The following is a 25885-nucleotide window of genomic DNA, read 5'->3' as shown; positions in this document are numbered from 1 at the left end:
GGTGAACTTGTTGAGTGTAGGTACAGCAAAGGAAATTCTAGACTCTATGAACGCCCGAGCCTTGCCCAGCGCAATCCTTGCCTTACACTGGTCTGTGCCCAACCGTGCCCACCTGCGCACGGACACAGGGCGCAGCGTTCTTGGTCCACCCGCCTTGACCTCGGGCGCGGTGTCCCGGCCGGCAGCGCTGGGCCAAGCATCTCGGCCTTCCCCGGCTGACTAGTCTCGCTGTCGCCCTCCCAACCCTCTTCCCCACCCTCCCCCGCTCGCCCCACTTTTCCTGATTTCTCTTCAGTCATCCTCTCTCACCCCCACTCCGCCTACTTTCACTCCAGCCTCCTGTGCGCCCCTCACTTAACCACCACCCCCACTCCTCAATTCCTCGTTTCCGTGACCTCTTCTCTCAACCCTGCAGGCCTGCAAAAAAGGTCACATACAGGCACTCTCATACTCACACCCCACATGCCTCGCCCCAAACAAACCCCTGCACTCTGTCCTTTGTTCCATTTCTTGGGCCACTTTCCCTGTCCCTTCCTCTTTCTCCGTCCTGGTTTGCTCCCCAGGAGTAAGTTTCTGTCTCTCGGACGCCCTGGTCCTCCCCCTCTGATTTATTAGCGCTCCCGGTTCGGCGCTGATTCCTTTTTCTTCTCCTCCATCCCACTCTCCCCTCCTGTCCTCCTTTCCACAGTAGGATTGCTAGCGCCTGATGCTCGTCTGCTCCTGTCTCAGAATCCTGCCCGGGTCCCTGCCCCTCTTTCGCTCTCGGGGCTCTTCCTCCGGCTCCCGACTCTCTGGCCGGCCGGCCTCACCTCCCTGCCCTGCCTCGCTCCTCGTCGCCCCTGCCCGCTCCCCCCCGCGCTCGCCCGAACGCTTTGCTCGCTCCTTGAACGCCCGCCGCGCAGCCGGGCTCGGCTGCCCGCCCGCCCGCCACTGTGCAGTGGAGTTTGGTGGAATCTCTGCTGACGTCACGTCACTCCCCACACGGAGACCGAGCTGAGGGAAGAGAGAGGGATGAGAGCGAGGGAGGGGAGAGAGAGTGCGAGACAGAGCGAGAAAGCTGGAGAGGAGCAGAAAGAAACTGCCAGTGACGGCTAGATTCCCGCGGCCACCGCGCACCCGTAGACTCCCTCGGAACTTGGCACCCTCGGGAGCCCCGCAGTCCTCTCGGGCTCGGCTTTCAGGCGCTTGCGGTGCTGCCTGCGCCTCGGCTTGCTGGAAATCTCCCCGGGAAGCGGTGGGACGCGGAGACAGCAGCTCTCTCCCGGTAGCCGGTAAGTGGAGGCCGTCTCTTCCGCGGGGATGTGAGATAATGCGAGTTTGGAAATTTGTTCCACTTTGGAGAATCTTCACTGTAGGTGATTTGTGGTTCTTGGGGCTGCCTTCCCCCCCACCCCCCCCACCCCGAGGTAACTCAGTTGGCAAACAGACCTTGCAAAGCCCTGTTCCTCTTGTCCCCAGTCGCTGACACTAGAATCTATGGGGTTGCTGAAGTCGAGTGGGAAGCGAGACCATGGCTGGCATTTAAAACGAGGTATCTTCCCTTAAATCTCGGTGCCAACACTGCAGGGACAAATCCTCAGGCTGAGGATTAGCATTCTCAAGATAAAGGGCCGGGTACAAAGTTTCAGCTACTGGAAGATTAGCCCCCTTCCCATTGTTACCAATTGGAAAAAAGATTCCATCTTAACTGGCAGTTAGTGACCTCTCAGGCCCAAGCGAATTACCTGGGAGCCAGGCCTGGATGCCAAGCTCACACAATTACTTCGGATTATAAATCCTTTAAATTGATCACCAGTCAACTCCAATCTTGCACTTGAGGAGATACATTTTAAGTGGTAAAGGGGAGAGGACTATTTTCCAAGTGTGGAGTAAGAAAAAAATTATGTTTCTAAATCTGGGACGTACGGATCTCTTTTAATTCCAATTCAATGACTTTACTTTCCTAAGTAATTTAGAAATGATAGGGTAGTATGTTATTTACTCTTTTTGTGTGTGTGAGTATTATGTCTTACTAAAGTAAACTAAATGAAAAAACTTTTACTATTATGAATTAAAATAATACAGGCAGTCAAACATTCTAAAGTATTTGTATGAAAAAAATAATCTGATTTAAAGAGATTCCCTTGCATTTTTTGGCCATTAATAAGAATTAAACATGATTTTAATATAATTTTGGAGGAAATTTATCTAAAATTCAGATACCAGTTAAGTTAAGGAAACAAAGCACGTAAGTAAAATAGATTGAGGATTTTTATTGGTGTGACATAAAATAAGCATACAAGGTTTCAATAATCAAACATTCCCTAAAAATTAAATAGCTACTTCATTTATGGAATGTTTTACTTTACCTCAGCAAAACTACACGTAAATTATTCAGGTGCTTTGTTCCTCAAGTTGAGCATGTTTGTCTTCAAGTGTTCCTAAAGCATCAATATTAATTGGTTTAAAAGAAGGCTTAAACTGGTAAAATACAGAACTGTGTTAAGCAGTATTTTAATTTCCTTAAGTGATTACCCACTGCAAATTAATTTACTGGCTAATCTCACCAATTTAGTTCATTTAAAACATATGTTCTTGTGCTGTTTATTTTTAAACTTTCCATTAAAGATTTTGTTATGGGGTAACAAAATAAATGGAAAGGGGAGAAATTTGAAAGGATTTGGAATTATTAGAACTATGTTTTATCCTGCAATTTCCTCTTATGGCAATCATCAGAAATTTTTTTTTTTTAAGAAAATTGTTTTATTTCTCATGGCTTTACTGCCTGCCTTGGCCAGTGTGGTTCAGTGTGCTTCATTAACTGTATGGTGCTTTTTAGCATATTCACAATAGAAAACCCAAGTTGGCCAGAACAAGATTGCCTGGCATATACATTCAAACCGGGACAGGAACTTTTGGGGTGAGAACAATTTCCCATCAAAAAAAGTTGTGCATCTTAATTTGTGAGATTAGCGGTGGAGGCTAGTCCCTAAATCCTATGGCCAAATTTGTCCAGTAAGACTTGTCTTCCTTGACAGGGCAAGTTTAAGGATCAGCAGGCAGGAATCGGAGGTTATTTTTAAAAATTATCTTCCCTAGTTACTTAGATTTAATTCATCTAGTAGCCCTGGTAATTATATGAAGTAAAAATAAATAAATAATGCAGGTCTCAGGGCTCATTTTGACTGCAAAATAAATCCCCAAGTCACAAGGACACTTAGGAGTGAGCTAAGGAACATGTCTTGACCTTCTTTTCAGTCCTTAGAACAGAGTTCTTGAAGATTTGTTTTGTATTGCTTTGTTTGGTCTTCAGCACTGAAGCTTGGGAGTGGGGGGAGAATGTGTAGTAATTGACTGACTTTACACTGAGCGACCCCATCTTTTTCTTTTGTATATTTCATTCCTTAAAAAAATAAAAACGATTTGCAGTTACCATCTGCAATGCTTTGGCTACCCGCTAATAATGCAGCCAGTTCAGATGTTAAAAAAAAAAAAAAAAAAGATTATCGAATTGATGCTGACATGCAAATTTCCCCTGAAATTATCATAAGTAAACATTTGAAGTCTGGACTAATAAAATCCCATCTGTGTTACTTCATATCGAGTTAGTAGAAAGCTGTGATAATGAATTTTGTAATATCTCACGAACAGACATCTCAATCAGGGACTAATCCTGTGATTTTACTGCAGAATCACTAAATCTGGAGCCGCCAAACTGCTACTTCTGGGCCCCCGGGCCTGCAAGGATCTGCAGAGCCCCCGCCCACGTCCCAGCTAGTGGGTGGGGGGAACCCCTGGATCCCCACGCCGCCGCGCTGGGCAGCCCCTCCTCTAAGCAGCGACCTTGGCCAGAGGCCCCCGAGGCCCGGCTAGTTCCAGGAGAGGCCGAGGAGCCGGGAAATACGACCCAGAGTCGAGCCAGACCCGCAGCTCCCTGCCCCGCCTCTGTTCTTGGGCCAAAGGGGCAACGCCCGCTCCTACCCTTAGCCCTGGACCCGAGCGAAGTGGGCCCTCCCGCCGCCGGCGTACCCTGGTTAGCGTGAAGAGAGGCAGGAGCGGAGATCCGAAGGGTCTGGGGAGCCCGAGACCTTCTTTCTTTTCTTCTGTCTTTAAAGCAGCCGAGACTCTTCTACCCACCCCGACAGGGTCTCTCGCCACCCACCTCCCCCCGTTTGCCTGTGGCGGAAAAGGGGGCGCGCGTTAAACGCTTGGCTCGCTGCGCTGTGGTTGGAAATTTGAAAAAGATTTGGTTTGCCAGGGAGAATCGGGGGAGCCGTTCTCTACGAGTTATTTCTACGTCCTTGGTGGGAAGAAAACTCTTCGGACAATTTGCCCCGTTCCCCTCTGTCTTACTCAGTCCACCCCGTTTCGCTCCTCTGCGATCTTAAATCTTACTTTAGGGTAAATAAATGGCCGGGTGAGTATCTCCAGGGAAAAGTGTGGCTAAATATGGAAAAGTGGCTCCTGATGGATGAGAGGCCCGAAGCCAGCTCGCTCCTGGAGCACCCTAGGCCAAGAATCTTAGAGTCCCGTTCATTCCAGAATTACAGAAAATCGAGGACAACTGCTGTATAGGACAGTTACAAGTTGACTCTGATATTCTACAAAGGTTCACTGAGCTCCTACTCACGGAAAGCACTGTGCTTAAATGGTGGGCTTCCACACAACTTCCTCAAGAGACAGGTCCTCTTCACTCACCCCAAAATTTGGTATCTGCTAAGTTTGGCCCCGTGTTCAGACGGGCTCTTAAGCCCTGACACAGACATCTTGTGAGTAGCTCCACAGCCTAAGTCCCCCAGAACACGATGGATTTATCCGTCCAGAGCGCCTGGGCGCATTCACACCAACTCTGCAGAGAGAGATCCCCCTCAGGTCCATTCAGAAGTCCTGGACCAGGGGCTAGGGCGGGGCTGAGGCGGGGCGGCCAGAGGCTGTCAGGTCAGAGAAACACGCCGGAAACCCAGCACAGAGTGGGCGCTAAACGGCGAATCTGAATTTGTCCGTCCGCCCCACAGGTAGCCTCCACTGCGCCCCGCACGCTCGGGGACCGCCGCTTCTCACAGCCCTCCTTCTCTTTTCTTTTGCAGATAACGGGGAATGGAGACCAACTGCCGCAAACTAGTGTCGGCGTGTGTGCAATTAGGTAAGGGTCGCTTCTCCTGCCCGGGTCACCCGACGGGGAGACCGCACCGCGCGAGGGCGGCGAGAGGGCACCGGCCCCCTGGGGAGGCAGTGGCGAGGGGCTCTTCCAGGAGGGGCCGGCCGGGACCAAAGGGACGCAGAACCAGGACGCCGGTGGCCTCCCCCGGGGGCTCGGGGGTGGGGGCGGCCGTGGATAGGGAGGGAGCCGCTCGCCGCGGCCCGACGCCTGGGGCCTGCTCCTCCCGGAGAGAGCCGCTGGCAGCCCGGGAGGCGCGGAGAAGAGTACGCCGCCCTGCGCCGGGTTGCCAGAGGGTCCGGGAGACGGGAGTGTCCTCCGCCCTTTCCTCTAACTGGGTCTTTGCTCTTTGTCCCTTTTTCTCTTTTTCGTCCTGCTCCTCCCCCGCCTCCCCAACACCCCCGCTTCTTTCCGCGGCGGTCCCGGGCGTCTCTCTACCCGCTTGTGGGGCGGGCGCGCGTGGCCCAGGCGTGCAGCCGGCGGCCGTTGAATGCCTCTTCTCCAAAGACTCCGAAATCAAAAAGGTCGAGTTCACAGACTCTCCCGAGAGCCGGAAAGAGGCGGCCAGCAGCAAGCTCTTCCCGCGGCAGCATCCCGGCGCCACTGGTAAGGCCGGGAGCGAAGCGCAGGCCGCGCGCAGGGCACCCGCCTCCGGGCCTCTGGGCTTCGGGTAAGGCGCACGCCGGCGAGGCCGCCAGAGTCGGCGTGCCTGCTCCGTGACTGAGACACTTGGCCTCTGGGTGGGACGGGAAGCAGCCGTCCCAGGGACGTTAATTCCTTTCCCCAAATTATACTGCACTCCTGAGACCCAACACCTCTCTCCCTCTGGCTCCTTCTCGCTCTCTCCCTGTGGCCTGATCTCCTACCCATACCCCAACCGATCTCTGTGCCTCTGGCTGGCGCGGAAAAGTAGTCCAACAGCGACCTCTGTCGCCCGCCATGTCCCACTGCGTGCAGCACCACCAAGGGTCCACCCCGCCCCTGCAGCTCTCAGCGGTGCCCCGCCCAGGCTGGTGGGTGCGGGGTTTTCCACGGGAGGCTAGTGTTGGCAAGGATTCGCCTGGTCGGGAGGTAAAAGAGCTCACTGGAGCCCCGCAGAACTTCAGGGCAGCGACCGTGCGCAGCAGCCAAGGGTGTACTGAAGTGTGTGCCCTTGTCGACGCGAACCTACCTGTTGTGCAGGTTGCAAGGCCTCGGGTCTTGGTGGTGTCGTTGCTAAATTAGCGGGTTTCATTGTGGACGAGTCAAGGGACACTGCTGCTCAGTCTGCAGGCTTGTGTAAAAGTTAAAACGCCTCCAACCCACTGCACAGGCCTTTGCTGAACTGAAACTTACACTTTAATTGTGTGTGTGTGCGTGTGTGTGTCTAAGGATGAGGGGACAAGCTTCCCCTTAGAATACATGAGAAACTCAAACTTAACCGTTCTTCTATTCTCCGGGTTTTCCAGGTTACTATAATAATAAGTGCCTGGCCTCAGGAAGTTGTTGACCTTTGATAGTGTGAGAAGATAAAGCCCCCCACCGCCCTCAGCCCCTAGCCCCCTCTTTCCGGATTAAAGTGTAAGGATACAAATGTAATGTGTGCCGGAGGGGGGCGAATTGGGATCCCCGCCAAGTAAACAAACCATATGACTAAGAAGAAAACAAAGGCCCTGCATTCAGGCTTCCCAGTAAATCTGAGAAAATTATCATTTGTCTAAATAAAACTTCTAAAGTGGTCTGGAGCAGAGCAGTCTCGACACCACAATATCGCGAGTCCTCCTGCTGGGCCAGTTAAACGCTCACTTGTCCAGGATTAACCCCATGGGGTTAAATGGGGCCAGGCAGAGATAACGTCGGGTGATTTCTGTCATTAAGATTGTGTTAAATTCTTCCTCTGTTTGATAATTGGTCGTAAAAATAAATTATTAGACTGGAGTATGTTTGGGATAGGGTTAAAAATCAAGAACGGCGATGACTCCTGGGGAAATATTTTGTGGGGGTTCAGTCCTGACCCTGGCCAGACTTGGGGGAGCTCCCCAATCTCGCTTCGCCTGGGGTGGGTTGGCAGCCACGGAGCTGAGGCTGAGGTTTCCTGCTGCGCTGGGAGCAGGAGCGCTACAGGGTGTCTTCTATCCCCGCCCCAACCCAGGGCTCCCAGACCTCAGGAATGGTTTCTGAGGACAGGTGGTCTCCATCTGAGCTAGGGAGGCAGGGCCCATTGGAGGGGAGGCTGGAGATGGGTTGGGGGCCTCCTAGGTGGGCAAGAAACTGCAGAGAGCGTGTCCTTTCTGCTGCAGTCACAATCCCCGCTTGGGCCACTGAGCATCCACTTTTGATCATTAGCAGATAAATAAAGAACTAGAAATAAATGAATGATTGTTTTCTTAACCATTTGAGGCCAGGATTATTTTAGTGCACGTGAAAGGCTCTACACTGGCAACAATCTACCTTTTGGACCGAAGAGGAAAGTTGCTGCCTAAACATGTTTAATGCCATTAATTAAGGAGAGGCATGTGATAGGGAGAAATGCCGAAAATCTTGATTTTTATTGGCTTTTAGGGATGTGGTAGAAAAAAAAATGTCACACGTGTGTAGGCAAAACTACAGTGCCTCGGAAGGAAGGTTGTCAGAGTCCCCTCTACTGAATATAAGTTGATTTAACTCATGTGATAGGCAAACTCCTGGCCACAGCCTGCTTTTAAAAGAAAGATTTTTCTCCTTTATTTTTTATAACCTTTTTTTTTTTTTTTTTTGGTTTCAAAAAGAAAAAATGTTTACAATGACGTGCAGTTTTCAAAAGGAATTGTGATGCTTTATATTGGCGCAATCCTCTCAACCCCTCAAAAACAGTGTGCTCTCGTTGAAGACTGAAAACGGTCTCTAAGTAGACAAGGTTAACCTCTGGAAGGCTCCAGCTCTGCGTTCCTTCCCAAGGGAACCCTGTCCCCTTGATAGCCATTGGGCTGACCCACGGCTTGGCTGGAACCCTGGAACTGGAGGGGGCACGAGGTTGGCTGCAGGTTTGAGAGAGGGTTGAAGGAGGAATGGCTAGGCATCCAAGTGGAGGGAGGAAGAGTTGGCAAGTTAAACTGTCCCCCCAGAAAGAAGGGACAGGGGTCTGCTGAGAACGTCCCCCTAGAACAGAGATCCTTGACTTCCTTGCTTTGGGTGTCCCAAAAGAAACCTCTTTGCTGAAATCAAACAGTGCTCTTGACTTTCAGGAAGGGGAGGGAGTGATCCTCCCCTGTCAGTAACCCTTAAAGTTTCGGGGCGGTGGCTCTGGTTTCCGGGCTGAAAACGGACTGAGCTGCTGGGACCATACTTGGGCGGGTACCTTCGCCGGGCTTTCCCCAGAGACGCCATTAATTTTTAAATAGCTTTGGCTCAGTGGATGAGCTGCAAGAGTCTCCCCCAAGTTTCTGGGGTGCTCGGACTTCCTTCCCTTGGGAGGGAGACTCCAAGGCCCCTTGTGGCACCCCTAGCCGCGACACACACACTCCCAGCAAGCAGCTAGATCTCAGTCTTCTTCAGAGGACCCGGGGTAACCCCTGCCGCCTGGGCGGTGGCAAACCCTTCATTCATTCAATCAGCAAATGTTTGCCGAGCACATACTGCGTGGATTCCTAATGTACCCCCTGAAAGCAAATAAGCCGGTTTCCCTTCGCCGTCATGAAGCCGCTTTCATGCTAACAAGGATACCAGGGAGAGCAGTCCAGACCATCTCTAGAGAAACGCGGAGTGGTGGTACGTGCAGCAGTGCTTGGGGCCTGAGCCGTTGTCTGAAAGAAGGGGGATGTTTAGAGGGTAGAAGGCTCATAGTGATGAGGCCCGGGGCAAGGGACAGGGGCAAGCAGAAGGGGCGTGAAGTCTGAGGCAGAAGCAACCAGAGAGGGGAACATGGTTAAGGAGAGGAGATTTCCATTTTTCCTTTACTACCGCCCCACCCCACCCCACCCCGCGCCAACTCTGTAGCTTATTGGCAGAAGCTGCCTCTGCGTTTTGTGGGGGTTTTTTCCCCACCGGGGGAAATTGTACCAGTTGTGCAATAGGTAGTCAGTCCCTGCGGATCTCCGCCCGCAGAGGTAGTCTTTACAGGTCGTCGTGTTCCTTGCTAGGGACACCAAGCGCGCTCAAAGTTTTTCGTAAGGCTGGTTGGGCTGTTATTCCGCACCGCCCGCTGTTAATATATGCAGCAGTTGTTAGAACGACTCGGGAGGGAAAGGGAAATGTATAACGAAAGCTTATTCGTGAGCAGGAATATACTAATGGAACAATCTGATGTCTTCTTAATCCTATGTAAAAAGCTTTGTCGTCTTCCTAATATTGACTGAATGGGTAATTAATGGCTCTTCATCTAGGCGAATACCCTGTAATCCAAAGATAGGCAAAAGACAACAAGCCCAAGGTAGAAGACAAAAGGCCCAACTGTGGCCGTCACCCCCCTCCCCCACCAGGGTCTCCAAATAGGAAAGTTTCCTCTCAGGAGAAAAAAAGCAGGAGTGAGAGAATACAGGTACCTTTCCTAGGCTAGACTTAACCACAGAAACTGGTCACCCAGGTCAATTCACTACTCTGTCTGCCCCTCCACCCCCAGTCTTCTCTGCATTTCTTTCTTCTCAGTTCCTCTAGGGAGTCACCCCCCTTTGGATCCTGACGAGAACCTTTTCTTCCCCCCAAACCCCATGTTTCGTTTGGGGAAATGATTGATAAGAGAGGACCAACACACAAGGTCCTCAAAAGGCTCAGACAGAGGATTGAACCCCTCTCTGATCCAGGTGGAGACTCCTTTCTTTTACCACCGACGGCAGAGTCTGGACAGACTAAGGTAGGTGGGAGGGAAGGAAAGAAATTAATAGGAGAATGAGCAGCAAAATTGTGTATATGTGCTAAAGAGTGATCAGGAGTGGTGGAGTCAACTTCATTGTAAGGCTCTGACATGAAGAGTGCCCAAAATTCTCCCAGCATGTTCTTAACAGGCTGACATTTTAATTTAAACCTTTAGAAGTAATATATTACTTGGGTTACTACGATGAGGTGGGCTCCTTTTTTTTTTTTTTTTTTTTTTTTTGTCAGCTGACAGCTTTTAAAATATTATTTCGCTAGGGAAATAAAAGCTTCATCTCAGATTATAGGTGGGTATTTTTGGATTTATGTGATTTATGGTCACCATGACAACTAATGCTGAATGTTAGCTACCAGCATGTCTGGGAGAGGGAAGACAGAAAAAAGGGAGAGCAAGAGAAATAGAAAAGGGAGAGGGACAAGAGCTAGAGAGGAGAAATACAGAAAAGAGAAAAAGAGGCGCGTTTTAATCCAATTTTTTTTAAAGTGACTTTAGTCAGTCCCTTGTTAGTTCTCCTCTCTGGACCTGGATATTAATGTCTATCTCATTCTCTTTTCTCTCTCTCTCTCTCTCTGCCCCCCATCTATCCCTAGCTCTCCCCCACAGCTGAAACAAATTTATACCATTCTCTTTATTTGACTTTTCCGCAGCTAGTTGTTTTCTGAGATTAAACGATGGCCTAATAAACCTGCAGTGTTAACAAACTAATGTAAAAAGGCATATAGCACGTGGGTTTCATGGTTTCAGGGGCATCCCCTCCCCCAACCCGTCCTGCCTCCTCTAATCCCTGCTCTTCTCTTCTCGCGCCAGTGTGGGGGTACCTCCCCCTACCACCCCGAGCACCCGCAACCAGTTACTCCAAACCTCAAGTGGTTGAGTGTGGGGGACTAAAATATGAATGCCGTCTTCAGGGACCCAGAGAATGTGGGTGCTGCTCAGTACATGCACAGATTTATGATTCAGAAAATAATCGGCCCCTTTTTACAAACCAGCACTTTTTTAATCCGTTTAGAGAATGGGATGGGGATGGGGATCAGCCACAGTAAAGTTTTTCATTTCTGGGTGCCTCCGCTTCGTGGCTGGAGCGGGGGGCGGGGCGGGGGGACGGGGGCGGTACAACGAAGGAGGCCTTTCCAGCTCTATTTGTGTGCGAAGAAAGAGCCAGCAGAAGAAGGAGGGGAGAAAAGGCCACTTCTTGGGCAGGGTGCAAGGTCTCCATCTGACCTCTGTGCCTTACACCACACGCGCACGCACACACAATCACGCCTGTCAACGCGGCTCTGAGCTGAGTCTGGGCTGGCCACCGCCTTGAGCTGGCCTGGACCAGAGCAAGACTCCCACCCCTCTACGATCTGACAGCGCAGGGAGACATCTAATTGAGCCATCTTCCAGGTGAGCTTTGAGGACAGATTTTTTTTTTTTTTTTCCAAAAGTTGTGGATCGCTTGGTTGAATATCAGCCCATACTTGGGCCACCGCACCCGAGAGTTTGGCCGCGCAGTCCAACCAATCTCGCCAGGAGGGCCAGAGGGGCTTTGCGCAACTACCTCTACAGAGTGTGAAATTAAATAAGACCTTAAGACTGGTAATCGGTGGCAAATACCAGCAGCTCAAAACACTCCTGACCCCATGTCACACATTTCCCTCCTCAAGGGTCTTGCTTTGAAAGATTAAGCAAGAAAACCCAACTGAGAATTCTTGAATGTCTTCAGACTGGAAAACCCAAACCCGCACTGGGCTTCCTTTCGTGGAGACCTTACAGCACCTCCAGTTTCCCTGAACTGACCACCCTGATGTTTTTCTGGATGGGAAATTTCTGTGAGGGAGGTTAGGAAGTCCTAGAAATTTCTAGAACCAGTCAAAGAAGAGTGTGTGCGTGGGGAACACAAGGGTAGTGCTCAACCTGCAAAATACATAGGATTACTTTCAACCCCTTCTTTATCTATACTACCAGTATCTGTGCAACCACAAGTTTTTTTGTAGATTGTCTCCGAAGTTGCCCACCACCATCACCACCACTGTTTCCATTGAAAAGTGTTTCTTGATTTCCCACTACTTGCTTTTCACCATTTAGACTTTTCATGTTGGCATACTCGTACCATCCATGGAGTGAATTCTGTGGGCCTGAGAAGGGGGTCAGCCAAGCTCACCATGTGTGAAGTGACTAGGAGATCGGGAGAGAGTTGAAACTCTGGAAAGATGCAAAGAAATGCCTACTGGCTAAGCTGATGGTTGGGGGAGGCATTATATATTATGTATGTGCATATCTAGATAGATGATTGATTGATTGTTAGATATGGTTATGTTCTTACTTTAACCAGAGATCTCCAGATAATTGTCTTTATTTTCCACTTGATTTTGCAATGGGTAGATACAGTATAAGATTCTTTATCTTTTTAGGCTTTTAGGCTGTCTGGAGATCACCAGTACTTCCAATATCTCCCACAATTTGTCACTATGAGGAGCTGTCACTTGCTCTTGGGTGTTTAAACCTCTTTGGAAGCTGATTTGGAGACTAGGTCTTTCATACGTGTATTTGCCGTGATGTGAGTTCTGTCAGTCAACAGAGCCATGGAGTTTAAAATCAAAATTCTGTGGGTTTAATGAGAGATGGGCTTCGATATCTATATGGTTCTGTGGAGCTTCTCAGCTCTCCTGAGTAAGGAGTTTTAAGAAACACCCAGAGCCTCCACCAAAAATTGCAGCTCCGGGGTTTGACTCTCAAAGAAACTAACACTAAGAAAGAAATTATGTTCTCTATGGTGGGGAGTTTTTCATTCTTTCATGTGATGGAGTTTCTTCATGAAATGAAGCTTTATGGGTTTGGTATTTTGGGGATTGCAGCTATGCTGAGGTTTAAAAAGAAGAAACTGGAATATGATTAGTAAACACATTGGGCAGAAAAGAGCTGGATTCATATTGACTTAGTTATAGGTCATCGGCTGGCAGTGCAATGGGAGGAAATATTTACTTTACACATATACTTTATGATCTTGGGGGAATTAGAGAAAATTCAATAAGAAAATGGCTAGAAACATTTAAAACCCTTATTTAAAAGACTTAAGCAAATTAGAGTCTTATCAGATTAAAAACCACTACAAATGTAAGAGCATTGTCTTCGGTGAAATGCTGTGGGGTCTGAGGAGATTCTCCGCCAAATCTCGGGGATAAAATGCGTCATTTAAGCACCAGATAATGAGCAGAATGTAAATTAATTTAACCTTCTTTACCAACAGGCTGCTGGTGTAATATGTATAATTTAGTGATAAGATTGCAGGACCTAATATAGCTGGATGTATGAGCCTTAGCTAATGCAGACCTGTCACATGAGGATGTGTTCTGCACTGAGCAGGTGTGTGAATGCTTGAAATGGGGTAAACTGGAATAAAAGGTTAAAACCAGAAATGCTGATTTTAAACCTTACTATAAAGAAAATTCCTCCTTGCAGCTATATTTTTCTTAAAGTAGGATGATACTTCTGGGGAGAGACTGAAGAACAATTCTCATTTGGTTCTTTGGATGGCTCTCAAGCATGTTTAAAATGGGGGAGGAGTTGCAGATAGGGTTTGGCCTGGAGAGCCAGGCAAAGGAGAGACACATAGGTTACAAACATATTTGTAGTCTGCTCATCCACTCTGACCCAGACTGCTTACGTTTCCCAATCTTGTGAACAAGGACAAGGAGGGAGTTTTCTGGAGATACCTCCTACTGGTGTTACAAATCATTGACTGTAATGTCAAACAAATACACATTCAGGGATGATAACACTAACTCCACAATAAAGCAATCACCAATGCAGAAACCCAAAGGAGATTAGTTTGTGCTCTCCTGATGACCTAAGCAGAGGACAAAAGGACTTTCCAAAAATTATTTTGAATGATATGTTTGTATTTCTTTATTTGGAAATTAAAGTTTTTTGGAAATAGTGTTGTAAAGAGTTGGATGTCCCCAAAGATGGCTTTTTTCTTCTTTTTTAAAAAATAAATGAGTAAGGCTTTGCTTTTCCTAGCTGAGTATTCTGCTAGGTTTTTACCCTTCGCCCCCACCCGACTGCCTCTGCCTGCTTGGACTTTAAAGATTCAACAGCCTTGAGCTCCCTAGGAAAAGAAAATGACTTAAAAATTATCCTTGAAATTGGTTATTTGGCAACATTCTTAATTGTATGGAAATTCATTAAAGCATATTTTATATATAATTAGCTCAAGGTTGTTGATTCTGCGGGCTTTATGGATTTGAATCTGAGTGATAATAAAGTAAACAAGAGAGTCGAATTTAAAGCGGGCTCTCTCTAGGGTTAGGACAAGCTTAATACAGTGTACAAGGAATTTGAAAGATCTAGGATATGTGTCTTAATCAACGCTAAGTAGAATGGATAAGCTTTCAGCATTTTGAAAATGCTGGGTTAGGGTTTCTATTCTATAGTGTATTCTCTGTCTGGGGACTAATAAGCATTACAGAGAACGTGATCTGAGGCGACTTTTTATTCTTGTATAAATGCAGAGTGAACCACCAAACAGTTGTTCGTTTAAAGTCAAGGTAATTTTCTTTTGACGGGTCCATTTGCTTCTCGATTTCTAATTTATTAGCCTGTCTTCTCAGGGCTTTGTCTTCTTTGCAATTAAAGTAAAGCTTCTTCAGATTAGCGCAGCATTCACTTGACAGCCTGTTTGGAAAATTTAAGCGCGGAGAGGTGATTTGTTGCTGTTTTTTAAATTTTCTGGTTTTAAGTAGCATGTCTCCTTTCCATCCAGGAAGAGAAAAACATCTCTCAATTGGAATTGGTTGTAGTGAGATACAAAAGGAAGGGGTGGGGAGGCTTGTTGATTCTTGTACCTTTCAGCCCTCGACCTTTCCGTTCCTTTCTTCCGAGCCTTTTACTCCCGGCCTCACCTCTCTACCTCCCCGCCTGAACTAAACGCCGGACGGTCTTCGGCCGGGGCAGAGCAGAATTCCCGGGCGCCGGCGGGTGTAGACTTGGTGGGCACAGTGGGGTATTAGCCCGGCCCCACACAGCTGATAGGTGCAGACAGGGCTGTCCCTCCGCCGCGGCTCGGGGTCTCCTGATTGGTGCGGAGCCACGTCACTCCCGCTGGGCGAAGGGTCTGGGAGGAGTCGGAGGCGGGGAAGGTTGGGAGGGCCGCGGCAAAGTGACGTCTGGGCGCCAGGAAGCCCGCCTCTGGTTTTAAGATGTTAGGCCAACAGGGAAGCTCGGAGCCGCAGAGCTGGTCCGTCGCTCGCCCAGGTGCCGGGAGTTGAGCTGCTGCGAGTCCGTGCTCGGGCTCGGCGGCCCGAGGGGTGTGCGTGTGCGCGCCGCGGAGGGTGCGCCCAGAGGCCCGCGCCGCTGCCGCCGCCGCCGCCGCAGCCACCGCTGCGGGGGATCTAATATCAGCTACCTGTCCCTGTCACTCTTGACACTTCGCTGTCAGGGCTGCCGCGCGGGGGGCGGGCAGATCGCGAACGCCGTTAGCTTTCCTTATTGGAGGGGTACTTGGGGGAGGGAGGGAGGGAAGAAAGGGGTCTTTGCCCACTCTGGTTTCTCTTTGGAGCTTGGAAGCCTGCTGCCCAAAGACGCTCCGAGCTGTGCCCTCCTACCCACATCCCCATGTCTCCGTTTGCCCGCTGACTTTCCGCCGCCGGACCCTTTCGCTAGAACCTTCCGAAGGAGAGGGGGACAGGGACAGCTCGGTTCAAAGACTCAGCAGGGGTTGTGCTCCCTGGCTTTGCCCGCGGCGGCCACAGCGGAGAAACTCCGCGCCTATAGCGCAAAGCCGAGCAGGCGGCGGCGGCCACGGGGTTTCGGCCGGGCGGCAGCCCAGGACTTGTAGGGCGGCGCGCTCCTTCGTCCATGAACTGCATGAAAGGCCCGCTGCACTTGGAGCACCGAGCAGTAGGGACCAAGCTGTTGGCCACCTCCTCGTCTTCCTCCTGTCACCATCCCCAGCCACTGGCCATGGCTTCAGTCCTGGCTCCCGGTCAGACCCGCTCCCTGGACTCTTCCAAACACAGGCTGGAGGTGCACACCATCTCTGACACCTCCAGCCCCGAGGCCGCAGGTAAGGCGCCGCGCGGCCCCGCAGGCACCCGGGTCTAGCCGCCCCTTGCGGCTCGGCCTTTCTCGCCCCCAAGGAAGTCGGCCCCTCCTGGGGGAGGCGTGGTGGGAGTGGTCGTTTAGTTTGCTTCCCGCAGAACTTCCGGAGCCAGGATTCTTTTGGCTCCGTGTGCCTTTCTCCTAACCTCGACCGCCTGAGGTGCCGCGAACGCCGCGAGCCATTCTCCTACTCTTCCCTATTCCTATCCTGGCCTCCCGAGGTTTCCTGGGTCACAATAATCCCAGCATCTCCGTTCGAAGACGTTCAGGGACCAGCCCCCAGCCCCCCAACCCGGTCCCTGTTCTCTTGGCTTTTAGCTCCCGAGAAGCTGCTCCTGTTAGAAAAGTATTTCCGAAACTACGCCGCAGAAGAAGCGGTATTTCTAAGGGGCAGAAGAACTTGGGTGGGTGACCGAATCCCAAAATCTACCTTTACTAGCCTTCCGAAACCGCATCGAGATCTGAGGGGGCTCTGTAAAAGGCGCGCGTGCGGGTGTCCGAGGAGGTTTGGTGTGTCTGCGCAGAGGTGTGTAAATATACTTGAAAGCAGAGGCTATAAAAATGAATGTGCCTTTGCCCTGAGATAAACATGTAAATAAAACGTGCGGCGCTGGGGGAGGGGAGGAGATGGGGCGCTCACACCCACACTCCCATCTGCACACCCTACAGTCGCAGCGCTCCCCGCGGCCCGGAGAGGCCGCTCACACACTCCTCCCCTGGCAGCCCATCTCATCCCCGGCCTCCGCCGCCGGGTCCAGCTGGAGTTCGCGGGCAGCAGGTGGACGTGCTGACGGGAACCTTTGTGTGTTTCGTTTTCAGAGAAAGATAAGAGCCAGCAGGGAAAGAATGAGGACGTGGGCACCGAAGACCCGTCCAAGAAGAAGCGGCAACGGCGGCAGCGCACTCACTTCACCAGCCAGCAGCTGCAGGAACTGGAGGCCACTTTCCAGAGGAACCGCTACCCGGACATGTCCACGCGCGAGGAAATCGCCGTGTGGACCAACCTCACGGAAGCCCGAGTTCGGGTAGGACCCCTCGCGGAGCCTGGGAAGGCTAGGAAGGAAGCCATTGTAGAGATGCAGGCCACGTAGACCCGGACGGAGGGAGTGCGGAAGGCGGCGTCTCCCGGAGGGCTCGGGTGGTGTGCCTTTGCAAAAGCAGAAGGCCTCTCGGCCCCGGTTGCGAGGTTACAGCTCCCCCTTAGGAGACAGGCGGTAGACCTGGCGCGGGCGCCCGGAGCGGCACCCGCTCACTGCCCCGCCACCCCTGGCCCTTCCGAACCGGGCCGCGTGGCATTTCCCTGCACAGGGCATTGTGTTCCCGGCCTGCAGTCGCCAGATGAGCGCTAATAAAATCCCTCCCAGGCCAGGAGGCGAGAACAGGCTCCAACCTGTGTGCTTTTAACAAGAAATACCCGCCGGAGACGTGCAAGATTTGGTCCTCCGTGGGAAACTTTCGCGCCCAGCCTAGCCCGGCCTTTTCTCTCTCTACTCAGCTCATCCTCCTTACGTAGTCTTTGAGGTTTTTTGGCCATTCAGGTCTCTCCCATACCCTATCCCTTAGTTTTGTGATTTACGGAAGCAGTTTTGATACACACCTACTATCCTGTTAGTCCTCTTAGAAAGAAAAGAAAAAAGACTTTTCCGTTTGGTTTATTTATCTTTTCTCAGGAGATTGTTACTAATACCCTTCTTCCCAATGATAATAGTTTTTTTTTTAAAAGGGGGGGGGCTTACCTTTGTAGCAAATCTGTACTTTATGGATTGGCAAAAGTGAATTTAAATTACCCAGTAGCAACATCCTGGTTTATTCTGGTCAGTGGAAAACTCCAAATGTGTTAGGATTCTAGAAGCAGAAACACAAATAGCAGGATCCAGAGGCTTTGCTGTTAAGAAAAGGAAAAAAGAAAAAAAAAAAAAAGCAGCAGCAGCTCTGGATGGAGAAATAGAGCCCCCAGTTAGAGCAGAGAAGAAAGAAGAAAACTCTATACAACAATAACGACAAAAAAAAAAAATAAAATAAAATAAATAAAGACCAAAATGCTTTCCCAAAGCAGAGAGAACGAAGGCACTCTCTGGGTGGCATTTGTGTAGGATATGTGGCTATGCTGGTGGATAACAGCCGGGATGAAGTTGAAAATGGTTTTAGTTTAACTGCTCAGAGCTAGACCTCTGGCTCTCCGGCCGCATGGTTTTGCGCAAGGTCAGTCTTTCATTAGCTCTCCTATGCTTCGGGGGAAGGGGACTTGCACGTACTCTTCTTGCCTGGGCAAAGTTTAGATGGCCTAGGGTAGAAACTGCAAGTGATTAAAATAAAAACACAATCAGTGGGTTCTCTGGAATCCTTCGGAAAAGACCTCTTCCCCCGCCCCTCCCCACCCACCCCCTTCGGTTTTTCTGCAATCCCTCCCAGATTCCCTGCCCCTACCATGCTGGGCTTTCGGTCCCTCTGGCTGCCTCCATCCAGGCCCGCTGCGTGTCCAGCCAAGTGGGAGTGAAGCGTGCTTTTTTTATAGCAGTCGGGTGCAAAGAGGAAGGGGGATAAAAAGGAAATCGAGAATGAAAGGGAAAAGGAAAAAAAAAAAGCGGATTAGGCGGCTGGGCCCGGCTGAGATGTGTAATGTGAAACATCACCGGTGTCAGCTCTGAAATCTGGGGCCAGGCCTCACTCCAATACACAAAAGCCTTAGTCTGCGACGACGGGCGGGCCCGATGTGGATTGAGAGAAGGGTTGCGTCGGGGCCACCGGACGCGGGTGGGGGCTGACCGGGTTAGGCGGCTGCTCGCAAAGCCAAGCAAATGGTCTGGGCCCGGCGGAAACAGCGCTGGGCGCGGGGGCCCGACCTGGAGTGGGCGGAGGGTGAGAACAAGCCGAGCGAAGGGAGAGGGAGGCTGCGGAGCAACCGGTTCTGGGTTCCCAGAGAATTACAAGCCAAGCTTGAGGAGTTTAGGAGGCCGAAGGGAGGGTGGTCTTTTGCTTTTTGATTCCTTATTTTGCTAGGCGAGGATGGGGGTCGAGGCCTGGCGCCAGTTGTGAGAGCACGTTCTGTGGAGTGTGGGGCGGCAGGGGAGGTCTGAGACAGGAGGGAGGAGCTGTGTAAAAGAGAGCCCGGGCCTCTGGTGCCCTAAAAGCCCCTTGTCCTCATCACTGTGTCTGTGGCTTTGGAAGGGAAGCAAGTTTGCAAGGCGGCCGGGTAAGGGTTGGGCGGAAAACCCGCTGCCCCGCGTTTATTTTACAGTAAGTGTTTTTGGATCCTGAGGAGGGCCTGGGTTAGTGAACAAGCCGCCCACAGGCCGCCAGGTGTTGGACTGGGGTTTGTGGCGCAGTTCAGAGCCTGGGCCTCCCTCGCTTGTACAGGGCTCAGGCAGCTGGGGCCCCAGGGGCGGTGGGCTGTTGGGGAAAATTGGGGGGGGGGGTGGGATGTGTGCGTGCGCGCGCACGTACGTGTGTGTGCGTGTCTGTCTGTCTCTCGGAGGTGGTGGCCTCTGGTGCTTTCTGGGATCGTTTTACTAATCCGATCTGTGGCATCTGTTTGCTCCCTTGCCTTCCACCCCCAGGTTTGGTTCAAGAATCGCCGGGCCAAATGGAGAAAGCGGGAGCGCAACCAGCAGGCCGAGCTGTGCAAGAATGGCTTTGGGCCTCAGTTCAACGGTCTTATGCAGCCCTACGACGACATGTACCCGGGCTATTCCTACAACAACTGGGCCGCCAAGGGTCTCACGTCAGCCTCTCTGTCCACCAAGAGCTTCCCTTTCTTCAACTCTATGAACGTCAACCCCCTGTCGTCGCAGAGCATGTTCTCCCCACCCAATTCCATCTCCTCCATGAGCATGTCGTCCAGCATGGTGCCCTCAGCTGTGACCGGTGTCCCGGGCTCCAGCCTCAATAGCCTGAATAACTTGAACAACCTGAGCAGCCCGTCGCTGAATTCCGCGGTGCCGACGCCCGCCTGTCCTTACGCGCCGCCGACTCCTCCGTACGTTTACAGGGACACGTGTAACTCGAGCCTGGCCAGCCTGAGACTGAAAGCAAAGCAGCACTCCAGCTTCGGCTACGCCAGCGTGCAGAACCCGGCGTCCAACCTGAGTGCTTGCCAGTATGCCGTGGACCGGCCGGTGTGAGCCTCGCCCACAGCACCCGGATCCTAGGACCGTGCCGGATGGGGCAACTCTGCCCTTGAAAGACTGGGAATTACGCGAGAAGGTCGTGGGCACTAAAGAAAGGGAGAGAAAGAGAAGATATAAAGAGAAAAGGAAACCACTGAATTAAAGAGAGCTCCTTTGATTTCAAAGGAATTTCCTCAATGTCTGACATCTTTCACTAAAAGTATTTCCGACAGTTGCAAGGACACACACAAATGTTTGACTGGATATGACATTTTAACATTACTATAAGCTTGTTATTTTTTAAGTTTAGCATTGTTAACATTAAAATGACTGAAAGGATGTATATATATCGAAATGTCAAATTAATTTTATAAAAAGCAGTTGTTAGTACTATCACAACAGTGTTTTTAAAGGTTAGGCTTTAAAATAAAGCATGTTATACAGAAGCGATTAGGGTTTTTCGCTTGTGAGCAAAGGAATGTACATACTAAATGCCACACTGTATGTTTCTAACATATTATTATTATAAAATAATGTGTGAATATCAGTTTTAGAATAGTTTCTCTGGTGGATGCAATGATGTTTCTGAAACTGCTATGTACAACCTACCCTGTGTATAACATTTCGTACAATATTATTGTTTTACTTTTCAGCAAATATGAAAAATGTGTTTTATTTCATGGGAGTAAAATATACTACATACAAATTGGTCTGGATTCTTTCTGCCCTCCTCTGTCACCTGGCCAGGGTTTCTCAGTCACTGCTTCCTAAACAAACCAGTTCCCTCTGCCCGCCTAGTTAAACACACAAGGCAGCAGGACTTATTTAAATTTGGTAGAAATAAATTATAGTCATTCATCAGAAACTAAAAAGAAAAAAAAAGAAAAGCCACTCCCAGGGGGGAAAAAAAAAAAAGGCTGCAAAGTCTGGTCTTGTCTCCCAGATTTTTCTTTGGCTTAAACCCAGAGGATTCCATTATTGCTAGCAAATAATATAAGAGAGAAAGAAGAAAGGAGAGAGAAATTTAGGAAGTATGTCAGCTTGGATTAACTTCTTTGGGGGGGAGGTCTTCACATCCAGTAAATTGTTCTGGAGATTTATGTGTGTATGTATACATGTACAGTTTATATACATTCCTCTCAAGAGGAATACATCTATAATAAGTTTACAAGGAAACACCTCCAGTTCAAAATATTTAGGCCTCCACGTTTATCTTTCAGGCTTAAGTAGAGAGATTCTTCATGTTATATTGCATTCTATTTCCAAATCCTTTCGAGACATTAAAAGAAACAAAGACCATTTCTAATAACTACAGCCCTTTAGTTTCCCAAAGAGCCCAGGGGTTGAGAGGTTAGAGTGGAGTTTCCTGAGTCTTGTAGAGCAATATGTAGTTGAGGCAAAGGTCACGCTCCCCGTGTTTTGTTTTAAATAATATTGACCCATTAATTCTAAACCTGCTTGTTCCTGAAATTATACAGGATTATGGTTTGCAAACTGCGGGACAATGAAGCAAATCAAGATGAATTACAGCCCTGGCCCTCCCTCCCATCCTCTGACATCTAAGCGGGGAATGAGGTTGGTGTGAGTGTTTAAAAGAACTTTAAGCACCCGCTCTTCCTTTGTTGGTGGTTTTCAGCCTTTTTTTTTTTTTAATGTGAAATTTGATTTCGTAACAAATCGTAGCAAATACGACTTAGTCCGAAGGAATTCATTACCGAGGCGCTGGGGGAGGGGGGGGGTGAAGGGTAAAATCTGAGGTCCTTTGCTATTCTGGTCACCCTCCTCCCCCAGTGGGCGAGGACAAACACAACCCTGGGGAATAGGGAGCGAAAAGTAGCCAGCAGTTTTCTGGAGCCGAGAAAACCTGTGTTTTGCGCTTAGGTTACTTTTATCTGGCTGAAACTTTACCTATAAGCTTTTGAGGCTCAGACACTGAGTCTTTGTTCTGCATGGGCCTGCTGCTGCCACTTAAAGAGATCGCAGATAATGTCCCCGATTTAAGATCGGTGCTCAATGCACATTAACTTTCTTTCTTTCTTTTTTTTTAAGCTCTGCCTCTAACCTACGGAGGGATCACGCGGCAGTGGGGGGCAGATAAAAGCCCTTTGGCCGAGGGTCACCTCCGTCCTTGTTGTTCACTTGAGAGCAGTGGAGAGGAAAACGGTCCCCACGGGCGGACTTTGGCTTCTGGAGCCGCGGAGCCCAGCGGTCCGGGCCTCCCCGAGCTCCGCCTGGTATGGGGGGAGGGGCGGCGGGGGGAGGGGAGGGAGGGGACTGGGAGAAGGGATTTGAGGATGGGGGCTGGAAACGCTAACGAGACCTGCTGGGAGGATTTGCGTCTCCTGCAGGTCCAAGAATGACTTGGGAGAGCTGGCTACGGGAGGCGGACCTCGGCCTACTTTGCTGGCTGAAATAGAACTCTATTTCGAGGCAATTGATCAATCTGCAGAAAACAAAAATGGAAGTCGAGGTTTGGGAAGAGTTGTCTCATCCCCAGCTTGAGTGGTGCGGGCTGGGGGCGGAGACTCGGGACTGATGAGAAGCCCTTTCTCCCACCTCAGCTCCTTTCCCTGGACTTCCAGAAGGAAGAATTACCCCCTTCACCACCCCCTTGTTTCCCACACCCAACTCCGCTCGCCCCCCGACCCTTTTCCGCCCCTCTTTTTCCCTTCAAGTGAGAAAAGCCTAGTTCCCGAGCCAGTGGAGTCGGTCCTCTCGCCCCTCCCGTTCACACGCGGGTCCCCCCTTCAGCCATCGCTACTGCCACCACCTCGGTTCCACTCAATCGATTTTTGCTGCATGTCAACACATATTACCGGTGAGTGTGAGGGTATTTTTTCTCCTTCTCTAGGTCTCTTAATGATTTCTGAGCTAGTTGTGTATTAAGGTGCTTAAAGGAACCTTTAAGGTAATCTATAGCATGAACACCAACCTCCTCCGCTTGGGATCAAAGATGGCGAGCCGGAGGTCGGGCCCCAGGAGTCCAGGCCTCGTAGGCCTCAGCCCTCTGCCGCCCACCTCTGCGCGCCCAGAGGCTGGGGCTGGGGGTGCTGGGCCAGGAACCCCTCACCGACAATTTGCGGTCTAAGGGCTTTCTCCTCCTCCCGCCCCCTCCCCCGCCTTCCCCAGTCACCCCCTCACCTGTTACTCTAACCCTTTCTCCCGCCTGTCCTCGGTTTTTAAACTTTTAAATTTCCTAAGGCCTCAAACTCTTCATACCCCTAATAGCGAATTCAAATTGGTGGAGACCTGGGAAAAGGTGTGTGCGGCCCACGTTTGTCTCACTTTTCCTCTCAGTTCCTAAATCTGAGTTTTACTGCTCATAACTTGGTTAGAAATTTAATTTTAAAAACTATATTGGGCAACCTGAGCCGTGTAAGCGGTTTGATTAGGAGGCAAATCCTCCCCTTCGCCTCCTGGCCCTGCTCTTTCTTCCACCCCCACCCTTGTCCTGTGAGGTGCTGAAACCCGGGAGTGCCTTTAGGAGTGTAACAACAACAAAAATAATGGGAAAAAAATGAAGAGCATCTTAAAAGTCCCGGTATTCCTCGAAAGCCCCATAAATTAACCCTGTGAAGAGCAGCGAACTCTTTTTAAGGCGAGTCTATAAAAACCTGGCGCGTTGTCGAAGGAGGATAACCGCCCCCTGCCCCCGCGTCGCGAATGTGACCAAACAAAGGTCTGTCCTGCAATCCACATCCTAATCCACGGGCGCCTTCGCCGCCGTCGCCGGGGCTCCCAGCCTCCCGCCCGCAGTTCTCCGTCGACGCGGGCTACGCTGGGAGTCCCTGGCTCGCCGAGGTAAATTTTTTAGAGAGGGACCAAAAAAAAGGGGGGGGGATGTAATCAGATCAGAGGCCTTTATGAATATAGAGTCCCTATTGATTGATTTATTAACACCCCCCCCCCGCAAGCAGCAGTTAATCTAAGCACATGGAGAAGCGAGAATCGTGACTGATTTGAGGGAGGAGAAGTAAACGGGAGAAGTTTCTTATAGCAGATTTTCAGAAGGAATTTTTTAAAACTACCCTTCCTCCCCCAGCGTCCCTAATCTGACAATTGTATTTTAACTGAACTTGAGAAAGTGATAATTGAAGAAGAGATTTTTTAAAAAATAATATGTTATGTAGAAACCTGATTTTAGACACATAACTAATTTTCCTTTTCAGGTTTTAGCAAGAGAAACCAGAGAAATTTTACTCTAATCTTAAAAGTTTATTTATCACTCTGCTTCCCAACTCCCCTTTCCCCGCCCCCCACGAAGAGTCTTTCTCATTGTTGACATTCTATCTGAAAAGATAAAATCCAGAATTTATTGTGCTTGGGATGTATAAGTTCATTCACTTCCTGCTGAGTATTTTATGCATTTTATGTAAATTTTGATCTTAGATTTTGTTTGAAGAATAGAGAAGGCCTGGAAAACATAAAATGTACCATTGAAGATGTATTTAATTCTACTTAATTGCCTTTAAAAAATCATTGCTACTTCTTTTGTAACAATGTATTAACAGTTCAGTGGCAACTGTGGAAAACAGGAGATAGCTGAAGCTTAATTACTCAGTCAAAAAATGACTAAAAGAACTATATAAATTCCTTTCTAAAAATATTTTAAAAACATTTAATAAATGTACGGTAAAGGTGTTTATTTTTGGAGAGCTGTGTGAGGGATTGCATTTTTTTTTTTTCTTCTCTCTGAAGGGCTAAGACAAGCTGAGACTCATTGGGTCCTCAATGAGCAGGGTGTGTGTCTGCACCCTCTGACTTTGATTGATCTTTCCAGACCTAGTTCTCCTGTTCTTCCTGCAAAAATGTTTAACGTGCTCCCCTCCCTCCACTTTGCCCTGTCTCTTCCCTGCCCCCCCCCCACATCTTCTCCCTCTCCTGTTTCCTTTATCCACACCAAAGTTTTTTGTTTGTTTGTTTTTTCCTGTTCTATCAACTTAGAAAATGGTAGGCTTATGCTGGGACCTCATATACCAGGGCTAAGGCTTGGTTAAGGTGGTTTCCTTAGAGCCCCCAGGACTCTCTCTACCAATGCTTCCTCTGTCCAGAAGTAGCAAAGCCTTTCTGTCTTTGACGACAGTTTGCAGCAGCGGCTGGACCCCCTCGCACGCAGTCCTCGGCAGGAACCTTCATCTTCGTCGCTCTGGCGAGATGAGACCTAGAATCGTCTCAGCTGTCCCTGAGAAGGCAGTGGGGCAGCATATCGAATGGGACTTGGATCCCAGACTAGTGGCAACCCAGTTCTTGGTCTCCTTCCCCATTCTGCTTGCGTCAACAGCCCCCACAACTCTGCTTCTCTGGGTATGTGGGGAGGGTTGCTGCACCCAGTTGAAGCTTGATGGTATCTTCCTCTGTCCTCCGGGATGGACTAGCGGGGCCCTCTCTGGCGTCACTTAACGCGGCTGCTTGCGTTTGGTTGACGACGGCGTGTCTGATTTCACGTGCCAGTGTGCAGGCACGGGGTGGGGTCGCTGATGTGGACAGAGGTAGAGACCCTGCAGGCCATCCCCACTGCCAAGGAAGGGGCTTTGCCCGCCAGAGCCCAAGGCTACAGACGACAGGTCACTTTGTTAAAAAAAAATAATATAATATCAAACAAAAGAAAGTAAAATAAAACCCTTCTTCTGCGGGGCTCAGGCAATATTCATTCACAGTATTCTACTAACCTCAGCGCCTCCAGCCCTCGCTTAAAAATCCGTGAAATCGTAGGAGCCACTCTTATCTGAT

At 49.8% G+C, this 25885-nt stretch overlaps 1 protein-coding gene across 3 annotated transcripts; it reads left to right on the top strand.

The window, feature by feature from the left end:
- Nucleotides 1–1006: 1006 nt before the first annotated feature.
- On the top strand, nt 1007–20861 carry PITX2 (paired like homeodomain 2). 3 transcript variants are annotated; one of them, XM_045880587.2, is made up of 5 exons: nt 1007–1271; nt 5067–5122; nt 5606–5743; nt 16869–17074; nt 19607–20861. In XM_045880587.2, exons 2-5 carry the CDS (start codon nt 5077–5079, stop codon nt 20168–20170), a joined length of 954 nt encoding a protein of 317 aa, XP_045736543.1. In that variant the 5' UTR covers nt 1007–1271; nt 5067–5076; the 3' UTR covers nt 20171–20861. The 3 variants fall into 3 exon arrangements, with proteins under 3 accessions (XP_045736543.1, XP_045736544.1, XP_045736542.1); XM_045880588.2 differs by lacking the exon at nt 5606–5743 and having other exon boundaries at nt 1008–1271; XM_045880586.2 differs by lacking the exons at nt 1007–1271; nt 5067–5122; nt 5606–5743 and adding an exon at nt 15459–16014.
- The last annotated feature ends 5024 nt before the right edge of the window (nt 20862–25885 follow it).

Source organism: Mirounga angustirostris, unplaced genomic scaffold, assembly GCF_029215605.1.
Source record: "Mirounga angustirostris isolate CCGP_5_RB_7025 unplaced genomic scaffold, mMirAng1.0.hap1 SCAF_2, whole genome shotgun sequence".
Classification (NCBI taxonomy): Eukaryota; Metazoa; Chordata; class Mammalia; order Carnivora; family Phocidae; genus Mirounga; species Mirounga angustirostris.
This window is presented reverse-complemented; position numbering and strand designations above follow the sequence as displayed.